Raw genomic sequence first — 11034 nt, 5'->3', positions numbered from 1 at the left:
ACAAACATGGCAAAGTTGTTGATATGTTTGTCATAGAAACAAACACAATCAAGGACACTATTGTGCCACAAATGATCTAAGAGGCAACATTAATGTATCTTGTTTCATCATGCAATTGGCAATCAGCTTAGAGTTTCTCCATTCCTAAATTAAGGACCGTTTTTCCATCACAAGGTTGATTATCTCCTGGATTAACAAACAAAAGTAGTAAAAAGGGAGACTTTTTTTTTGGAATAATACAATCAAAGCTCCAAACACAACAACTTACACGTACCAGTTATTGTAGCTATGTATGGTATTGCCAAACATGCAAGTTGTTTAGGCAAGTAGATTTGGTAGATCAACTCAGCAAACCTAGAACTCTGGAGGTAGTCCCAATCATTGGGAATAGAGTATCCTTCATATCTAGCAAACCATTGAGCATCATCTTCATCTTGGGAAGACACACACTCCTTCCTCACCGAGTAGACACCGTACTCAACGTCGGAGGAGTATGCTAAAATACGCAATGTGAAAATATTGATAGATGGAAACTTCCTAAGGTTCGTAACACATAAGGAAACAAAAAAACCATGAGTCTTACTTTATGCAAAGGGAATTCCTAATTTCAAGCAAACACACCTGGTCTTGTAGTGCTTGCGGATGGTCCTAACAATTTTTTCGTGCGGCAAAGGCGCACACCAAAAATGTGGCTCTAATTAAAATAATGGAAAAAAAATCAAGGTCCCAAAGATAACACAATAAGTCTCCACATAATGTCTTAATGGTGGACAAAAACATACCAGGATGTGGATGATCTTCCACATTTAATAGAAAGGACACCTCAGAGATGTAAGAAAACTGATCCATGATCTTTATACCCAAAAGGAAACCAAAATTTAGACAATGTTATGGAGAGAGGTAGAAAATTAATTCATAAAATATTCTATGATTTGAAACATATACAAAGAAGAAGACAATGATGAGAAGGATTGGAGCCTTCATATGGCATTGATTACTATCTCATGGTATTGTTACTACAATTGTTTTGTAAATTACATCAACGTCATGTAAATTATTTATCATCATATAGAAAGAAGGATTGGAACCTTCATATAACATTGTTTAATATCTCATGGTACACAATGTTTGTTGTTAGTGCAGCTGTTTTGTTTACATCAACGTCACGTAGGAGAATCTTCACTCCCGAGGCTGAACGTGCACGTGACAATGCAACATACAATTGTCCATGAGTGAAGACCGGTGTCACCAGGTATAGGCTCAACATGGCAATGCTTTAGCCCTGTGACTTATTTATCGTCATACAAAAAGCCAATCTAACTGGAAATTGTCTTCGTCTAAGAACAAATGGCAACTTTGTACCAGAATGCACAAAACATATTCGAGGGATGAAAACCCGAGTGCCAACCCGTGTACCTGTAATAACTTCTGCCTCCAAAACTCTTGCATGAAATGCCTTGCACACCAAGTGTGTCCCATTACATAGACCTCGATTTGGATCAATGTTCCGTAGTAGAATTATTGGGGCATTCATCTTCAACTCCAAGCAATGTGTTGGAAATCCACCACCCAAAGTGAGACTATTTAAAAACTCCACAGAGTATAAGAAAGGATCTTGCATCGAGTTTTCCACCACAGAGTCAGCACTAAAGTATTGCACAACATCACCTTTCATTGTGTATAGGGCCTTAGCATTGAGAATATCAACTTCAGAGTTTTTTGGAGCAAGAATGGCCCGCTCTTTGAAGTATTCTGCATAAACCAGATCTTTATCAATTTTTGAATAGATGCAACCTATCAAATCATCCAATGAAGATGAAGAAAGCACCATGTGACGGGGGATTTCTATCATCTGTTCATCACCGATTGTCAAAGTCCCATTTCCTACATCCATAAGCCATTCTCTGTAGGTATAATTTGCAACATCACCACCTCCCACACGCATGTTACGTGCCAATTTAAGGATCTTCACATGATTCCATCAGTGCGATCGACAAAGTGTAGCATCAACAATGTCAGCACGCGCTCCCTGGAACACCACTGGTAAGATTTGTCTGAAATCTCCCCCAAGAAGCAACACTTTTCCACCAAATGGATTTCTTGAGCACATGATATCTTGCAAAGACTTGTCCAACGCTTCGAAGGCATATCAATGCATCATAGGAGCCTCATCCCACACAATCAACTTGCACATTCTAAGCAATTCAGCAAGTTGACCCTGAACACGGATATTGCATGTGCTGCAACTATCAAGGTCCAAGGGTGTCTTGAATCTATAATGTGCAGTTCGTCCATTTCGCAATAGCAATGCTAAAATACCAGAAGATGCTGTGGCCAATGCAACTTCTCCTTATCCACGCACGCGCGACAACAAACAATTATACAAATAAGTTTTCCCAGTCCCTGCAGGGCCATCTAGGAAAAAAATAGCCCCACCGTCAATATTCAATCCATGCAAGACTTCCTCAAAAGCAATTCTTTGGTCTTCATTTAGAGTCTGCTCCATTTCACGTGACACGGATAGTTCTTGTACCGTGTCAAGGCATTGCTCTTGGAAAAGCAAGATATTTTCATCACGTGTCACAAAGCGCTCATCAGGCATTGGAATTCCAGGAAATTCAGCTAGACTTCATCCAAAAGTACCAAGAATGTTATGCAAATCTCTCAACGCATACCCTTCAGCAACTTGTGTACATCCATCTGACGACTCATATCTCATATCCAACATGTGTTGGTAGTCCTCAGACAAAAAACATCAAAATCTTTCCCATAAGAGATGAGGGGAGGAGGGTTCACAAAATAGTAGAATGGTCACAAACAAATGTCTCAATTGCAAGCCTGTATGTGTACTGCAAGCTTCCTCCATGCATCCGAACCATTCCCCATCATCTTCCAAGATACCCCTAGCAATGCATGTTGCCTTGAATGTTGGAAACAATACACCATTTGCGGAGCGTAGATCCTCAAATGATTTACATCCTTTATAAATAGTTAAAAGCAAACGAACATAATATCGTTCACCTGCAGAGGGCTGCACAAAATACATCCGCCCAATAGTGTCCCCATGACGTCTCTTTGTCCATTTTTTCGAACCCGAATTCCACGCCCACTTTTGAGGAAAATCAATGTACAAACTATCATTTGCATCAGGAGTCTCCCAGTTGCATGTGAACCACTCTGTCAAAGTGGTCTTCTCTGCATTGTCCCTTTGCAAGACATCATTAAGTCTATCATTATCTCGAAAAGTCACCATTTGACCAGTCGGAACATGCACACTCAATCTCTGAACAACTGGTGTGTCATTGTGCAAAGGATATTCAAAAATTCTCCAGAAAGCCTCAGATGCAGATACATAGCGGCCATCTATGTACATGTCTATCTCATCAAGGTTCTCCCTTTGTGCATCATGTACCGATGTATGGAATCTTACAGTTGCCCTATCATGCCCCTTGTAGATGTACTTATAAACATACTTGACAGCTGAAATTGTAGAGCATACCTCAACATTGATATGCGCATTAAATAATGCTGACAAAATAGGATTATATGGCACAACCCATCGGTTATCAATAGTAGAACCCCTAACCTTGGCAGTGAAGCCATTGTTTCGTCGCACATAAATGGGGTAGCCATTATTATCCATGCTTGTTTGCTCACAAAATGAACGTGGATATTTTCTAATACACCGGCCATCAACCATGCAAGGAGATGAACTATTGAACTCACCACATGGTCCATGAATGTTGCAACTAACAATGATATCATGGAGCACTGGAAATCGATTTTTATCTGGGAGCTCTGCACAAACCATCTTGTCATAGTCAAATGTTGATTGAGGCTTACATCGAGGATCTAAAATCAATAATGCATAAGAATGTGGCAAGCCTCTCTTTTGGAACTCCACGACAGACATGTAAGCCACCACTTTCCCAAAGATATCTTTCTTTAAGATATACTTCATCATGCTCGAGTGTTTCAAGAAGAAAACCCTGGTGGTTATGTATGGTTGATCAGAGGAAACCTGTCCTGGAAGTAGTGCCTCATTTATTTCTGGCCATTCAGGGTTACATGTGAATGTGATAAATAGGTTTGGCTTTCCCTTTGCATGCACAATTGCCATTGCATCTTGATACAATTGGTACATGTGAAGAGGGCCGCCTATAAAAGATGAGGGTAAGACAATTCTTCGACCTACAGAGCGTCCAAATACAGCATCACTCCCAAACAAATGCACCATGTTAGCCAGCCCTGCATACAATTTTGCCCTCAACGTCTTCTGATTTGTACGGACCCATGCAAGACGACATTCCTCAATGGCACAATATGCATCAACCATAAATTGTCGAAGTAAATGACCCCCACGAAGCAAGCATGACTCCGTATCATTACGAGCCTGTAGTCGATATGCATAGTACTCTCTTTGAGTGACACATTGTTGACCAGCCAAGGCATCCAAAGGTCCATGCACATGAGCATAAGACCATCCATCTTCTCCCCGTGGAAAGAGAAGAACATACAATAGTGGCATGTACGACCTGTGTAGATTTGAAATCCTTTGCAGCCTTCCATTTTGACAATGTATCACAATGTCTCGATGGCCACTTGTTTGTACATCACCTTGACCCGACATAATTGCAGCAACCTCATTGCCAACAGGTATCAAGTACTGCCTCGAAGTATTTCTATTCTCACAAATTGTCATTTTGATCTCTACCCCAGGACTGTCACGTAACATTCTACCAACATTGTAGAAGGCATTCGCATATGGATTACATGATCGCATCATCATTGATAATGCTTCAAGAGTGGACAAATTCAAACCATCCAAGGCACTCATACGATTCCAAACCTCATGCTCAGTATCATATACATATATCTGTGCAAATTTTGGCACCCCTGCTTCGTGTGGTACCAAAGAACCAATTCGATGGTACACACCGCCATGTACACGAAAGCAATATGCACCAGACCTACCCATCAATGTCTCATCAATGGTAGCTACAAGAGACACAAATGCCATCACACTATTGTAACTCCTGATGTTTTTTCTGAAGGATCTACTTATAGCATCACTGTTATTGAGTAGCCTCTCCAATACATCTAGCGGTCTTGCAAGAGGAAAGAGGGAGACTTTTCCACCTTTGCAACAATATTTTCCCATTGATGGTGTATCTTCCTTCTTCATTTCACACAGCCAAAGACGTGCACCACAAAACTCACAGAAGGAGGACATGGTTCCTGCATGATCTGTAGGCAATGATACACGTATCAATGGTAGCATGGAAGGGTGAACACCTCGTATACAGGGATAAGCATGTAGAATGCAAGCAATTCCTCCAAGTGATGTCTCATGAACATACGGGACCTGTTCCTCATTTTGAGCGTTTATGAGAGGGCAAAAGTGTCCATCATGTTGATGGCGCTGCTCTCTTATGTTGGAGGTACGTTGCCTTGCCCGTTGTCGACGATATCTTCTTGTCTCATCCAAACATAAAAGAGTGTGTTGTCTTCGTCCTTGTCCTTGCATGACTGTTTGCAGAGGGACTTGTGGAATTGTAACATCACCATGGATAGAACCCTCCACAAATGTGGAGGGACTCCTACCATGACCATGGTCATTTGTTAAGCATGGCAGGGCATTACTTGTCAAGTATACCGTACGTTGTATAGCGAGTTGGCGTCGATAATTTCGTGCAACCTTTTGGCGTGCACGCACATGAGAGGAATGACTTGGAGATTCACAAAGACAAAGGAACGTGTCCCTTGTCCTCATAAATGCTTCTGTCAAGCAACAAAGAAAACACTAAGCTCATAATGAGTGCATAAGTTTTAGTAGTGCAATATGTATAATCAATTTAGACATCATGGCAACGTGATAGAACATAGGTGTAGTAGTCCAAATGGCCCCGAAGGCTATGGTGCAAAGGTGTAGAGAGGTAGGTCGTGGTCAAATATAGTGGAGGTTTGCCCTAATTTATTGTGCCCTATGTCATCAGTGCTTTGAGAAAAAGCATCGTCACCCTGAAAGATCGGTTTAGTGTATTCTTGCCTAACAAATTTTAATATGGGAAATTACCAAAATACCCCTCTAATTTGTCGAAATTCCCACTTATGAATTTCGAGATCCACCTGTAAAATTTTACCTGAAGGCAATAGCACCCATGAAACTCAAAGCACCCGTGTTTTGGACGAAAGTATCTTAACTTTAGTGCAATCCCAGCTACGAATCTTGAGTTTTATCTCTAAATTTCACCCCAAGGTGATATAATGCATGAAACTTAAAGGAATTTAATGTAAAATAATCTCCAAATATAGCGAAGGGTTGCCTTGATTGATCGTGTCCTTCGTCATCAGTGCTTTGAGAAAAAGCATTGTTGCTCTGAAAGATCGATTTAGTGTAATCCCACCTAAGAAATTTTAATATTTACCTTGAGATTTTAATTTTCACCTTGAGAACACCATAAGGTGATAGCACCCATGAAACTCTCTAATATAAACATCTCCAAATATAGCAAAGGGTTTCCATATTTCATTGTGTACTTCGTCATTAGTGCTTTGGGAAAAAACATTGTCACCCTAAAAGATCCATTTAGTGGAAATTCCCGAAATACCCCTCAAATTTCAAAAATACCCTTGTATCCATTTTGGTAATTATCTTCAAGATTTCCTAGTCTTAATTCCTTTTTGACAATTGAGATCCGTTTTTGAGTGCTTAGTATATAAAAAATATGTAAAAATTTTGGCACAAATTAGCTCGCATAAGAAGGGTTTTATGTCTAAAAATAAAGAATCTCCAAAGCGTACATGACCAACTCAAATTCTAGTTTTAGCATCTTGTATGATAGACAATCAGTCTTCTTATGAAAAGCTACAAAAAAAAAATCGTTGGAGAAATTTACTCTCTCAACCAGGGGTATTTTGGTTGGAAAATTTGAAGGACATTTTGGGAATTTATGACAAAATATTGGGGGATATTTTGGAAATTTTCTTCAAGATTTCCTAGTCTTAATTTCTTTTTGACAACTGAGATCCGTTTTTGAGTGCTTAACATGTAATTTGACACAAATTACCTCGCAGAAGAAGGCGATTATTAGAGGGGTGTTTTGGGGATATTTTGCAAATTTTCTTCAAGATTTCCTAGTCTTAATTCCTTTTTGACAACTGAGATCCGTTTTTGAGTGCTTAGCATGTTGGAGGATTGGCGGAAGTTGCAAGGGCCAAGCCCTATGAGATGGGATGGGATCATGGGAGGTGACAGCTCTGCAGGGCGCCTCGACCTTGGCTCAGACCTTCGCGTGCCTTGACCTTGACAGCTCCTGCAGGTCTCTTCGCTCAGACCTTGCTGCAACATAATTTTTTTAGGGTGCTGCGTTTTTTGAGGATGAGGAAGGAAGGAGGAGAGATTGACATGTGGAGTGTCTCTCCTTCCTCAAAAAAATTACGTTGCATAAGTATAGTATAGATTTAAAAAAATATTAGGTACTCTTTTGAAAATACATGATAATATTAAGAAAATAACAATGTCTTAAGGGCAAGGGTGTCCCTAGTGAGTAGGAGTCCCCATGAGCTCAATCGTAAAATCTCTCTCTCTCTCTCTCTCTCTCTCTCTCTCTCTCTCTCAATAATGTAGATAACAACCCCTACCTTTGAATGCATGCCCTCAAAGCGAGACCGACCTAAATTGATGCGCGGACATACGAACCTTCTCCTTTTTCTCAACCGCTTTTAAAAATAAAAACTTACATAAATTTATAAAAGGTATCAATATTGGTCTTGAAAAAAGCCCCTTGATGAAACAAAGCCAAATATATCATTAAAAATCAAATTTTTATTAAATAACAAAATCTCCACCAAAATTATGTTTACTTGCTTAGGTGGAGTGAAACTAAATTTATACATTTATTCTATGTATAGTTGAAAGTCTTTGGTCTTTACATTGTACATTTTGAAAGGCTTTCCATTTCCCTATGCATGTCAAATTTGACCCTTCACTTTTGCATTTTACATTAGATGTTTGGTCTAAACTTTTGTGAAGTAAACCAATGCATGACAAGTGGATGTCTTCTTCTTGCTTGAGATTTTTAAGCTGCATAAGTATAGTATATTTGAAAGGCAAGGGTGTCTTTGGTGAGTAGGAATCCCTATGAGCTTAATCGTAAAAATATATATATATATATATATCTCATGGCCAATGACATGTAAAACAACCTATAATTTGCATGCATGTCCCCAAAGCGATACAAAATTAAGTCGACTCACAAAGAGTCAAACCTTCTTCTTTTTTTCTAGGGATAGATGTTTGACATTAGTTTGTGTGTGTGTGTGTGTGTGTCCATCATAATATAGAAATTTTATAGATTTTTTAGGGTGGCACATGGTTTAACTCTCAAAAATAAAAAGGATTTAATAACTCTGACTTGATAAAAGGCCCACCAATTGAGAAATATCCCCATTTGAGATGCCAATGTTAGGGTTGTTTTTTTTCAAACATTTTACCCATTTCAATACATTTTTCTTGTTTTATATGGAAAAAATATTAGGTACTCTTTCGAAAATACATGATAATATTAAGAAAATAACAATGTCGTAAGGGCAAGGGTGTCCCTAGTGAGTAGGAGTCCCCATGAGCTCAATCGTAAAATCTCTCTCTCTCTCTCTCTCTCTCTCTCTCTCTCTCTCTCTCTCTCTCTCTCTCTCTATAATGTAGATAACAACCCCTACCTTTGAATGCATGCCCTCAAAGCGAGACCGACCTAAATTGATGTGCGGACATGCGAACCTTCTCCTTTTTCTCAATCGCTTTTAAAAATAAAAACTTACACAAATTTATAAAAGGTATCAATATTGTTCTTGAAAAAAACCCCTTGATAAAACAAAGCCAAATATATCATTAAAAATCAATTTTTTATTAAATAACAAAATCTCCACCAAAATTATGTTTACTTGCCTAAGTGGAGTGAAACTAAATTTATACATTTATTCTATGTATAGTTGAAAGTCTTTGGTCTTTACATTGTACATTTTGAAAGGCTTTCCATTTCCCTATGCATGTCAAATCTGACCCTTCACTTTTGCATTTTACATTAGATATTTCGTCTAAACTTTTGTGAAGTGAACCAATGCATGACACGTGGATGTCTTCTTCTTGCTTGAAATTTTTAAGCTGCATAAGTATAGTATAGATTTCAAAACTCAAGACATGTCCATCATTAGATATACACAATTCATTTCAATGAGTGCCCACTATCTTATTTCAACCAATCAACATTTTTGACCTATCAAAAAATGATTAAAAATACAACTCAACATTTTTCCTATTTTAGTCAGCAAAAAGAGAAGGCAACGCTATAGCCTTACCCTTTGGGCAGGCCAAAAAGAGGCCCATGGGGGATCAGCCCTCATGGTTTGTGTGGTGGTTGAATGTTGTGGATAGTTATTCCCTCTTCCGCTCGCCTACTCATTAATTGAAGGTGTCACTATATAATTGGTGTTGAGACAAGATTTCATATCATCTAGCTAATTGTGATAGCTTTTAGTTGAAGCACATTGTTCCAATATAATAACATGTAAGCAATAGAAGGGATGTAACGTATATTATTGTCACTTTTACTACTATTGTTCTTTGCTCCAGTTATACTCATCACATCATGCTGGTGATTTGTTAAGGTCTTCTATCATTCTCCAGGGCTTGCACCCACATATACATGTCCAGAATCGCAATTGCACCCAAATATGTGTGTCCACACTATATACCTAGACAATTTGTTAGCATGTTCTTTCTCAACATGATTTGGAAGCATGTGTTGTGTCTTCAAGAAACTTTGCTAACACCCATTTCATAAGTGAAAACTGAAAGCAAGAGAAAAATGAAATCAAATGTCCATAGTAACGTTTTGAAGACTGCCACATTAATGGCAATTTTAAGAGGTTACAAGCTAAAGCTACTATTCTAAGCTCTTCCATTGCCAAATAAAAATTTTGAGTCTTCGGAGAAATAGGTAACCATGGACTGTCTCAGCCTTTTTATCTTACTATCTAACTAATAGTAAAGAACATTGAACACCCTAAAAGTAGGAAGCTTTATACATTTAACACGTGGTAGGCACTCTTCGCTTCTAGAGCCTCACAAAACGCGGGCAGCCAGTCTTAGCCCCAGAGAGAGACTGTCATAAAATCTAATTCTAACCAACCCAAATGATTTTCTCATATTAAACTAATCATTTAATGTGGGATAATAAATGGGGACAAGGGTTAGATTATAGACATGTGCTTACAAATCTATCTCAACACGGGGCCAATGGTAAAGGGGTCCAAATGAGAGATGGTCTGTCAAAGAGCAATGCTACCTAATGGAGCTTAAAAAACCTTAGGGTTAGCTTCATTAAAGACCTCCAAAAGTAAGTGTTAAAAAGTCCTTTGACCTTACGCAAGCTAGGGTTAACCTCGAGGTGGAAATCGTACCCAAGCATGGGATGCTAAGACGCTTAAAGTGGTTGTGGGAACCTTGCCCAAAGCTTGAGGTGATTTTTATGCTAAGGTTTTTGAAATGTTAAATTCAAAGATAAGTTCTCAAGAGACATGAATGTCCATGCTTGATTGACTAAGGCTTGAAGTATTCAATTCCAAACAAATGACTTAGGAAGCATAAAAGACACTTACTTGCTTGATTGAATAAGTCCTTGAAGTATTCCATTCAACCAAATGATTTAATAAGCTTAAAAGACACATGTTCAAATGATCCTCCACATGTGGCACTCATGATGTGCTTGAATGCTATTGGTTAGGTTTTAAAGGGGTCCAATGAGAATTTAGATACATAAAAATAAATAATTAAGTTCTTTCTCTCAAAAGAGGAAAAAGAGGACACGTGTCCAAAGGAAATAATAAAATAATACAAGAGAGGGAGAGAGAGAGATGGAGCAAGCATGAGAGGGGGGGTATACTCTCCCACATACACACACACACACACACACATTCTCTCATTGTGTGGAGTGCAAAATGCAACAGCTCTATCTCCTTCTCCAAGTTTGTTGA

The 11034-nt window shown here is 38.7% G+C and overlaps 2 protein-coding genes across 2 annotated transcripts; both read right to left on the bottom strand.

The window, feature by feature from the left end:
- Positions 1-1276: 1276 nt before the first annotated feature.
- Positions 1277-1945, bottom strand: LOC147458677 (uncharacterized). Its single transcript, XM_086511491.1, has one exon. It carries the CDS (start codon positions 1943-1945, stop codon positions 1277-1279), a length of 669 nt encoding a protein of 222 aa, XP_086367617.1.
- Positions 1946-2350: 405 nt separating this feature from the next.
- Positions 2351-5020, bottom strand: LOC147458676 (uncharacterized). Its single transcript, XM_086511490.1, has 3 exons — positions 4118-5020; positions 2820-4021; positions 2351-2627 (listed from the first exon to the last, which is right to left on the bottom strand). The coding sequence occupies exons 1-3, from the start codon at positions 5018-5020 to the stop codon at positions 2351-2353; spliced, it is 2382 nt and encodes a 793-aa protein (XP_086367616.1).
- Positions 5021-11034: the final 6014 nt, after the last annotated feature.

Source organism: Adiantum capillus-veneris, chromosome 4 (assembly GCF_014529385.1).
Source record: "Adiantum capillus-veneris isolate H3 chromosome 4, ASM1452938v2, whole genome shotgun sequence".
Classification (NCBI taxonomy): domain Eukaryota; kingdom Viridiplantae; phylum Streptophyta; class Polypodiopsida; order Polypodiales; family Pteridaceae; genus Adiantum; species Adiantum capillus-veneris.
This window is presented reverse-complemented; position numbering and strand designations above follow the sequence as displayed.

Coding starts and splice junctions, on each gene's coding strand:
- LOC147458677 (XM_086511491.1), bottom strand. CDS start 1,945: ATGCGTGTGGGAGGTGGTGATGTTGCAAATTATACCTACAGAGAATGG.
- LOC147458676 (XM_086511490.1), bottom strand. CDS start 5,020: ATGGCATTTGTGTCTCTTGTAGCTACCATTGATGAGACATTGATGGGT. Junction 4,022..4,117: donor AATTGTATCAAGATGCAATG/GCAATTGTGCAT, acceptor CTTCCAGGACAG/GTTTCCTCTGATCAACCATA. Junction 2,628..2,819: donor GGCTTGCAATTGAGACATTT/GTTTGTGACCAT, acceptor TTTTGGATGAAG/TCTAGCTGAATTTCCTGGAA.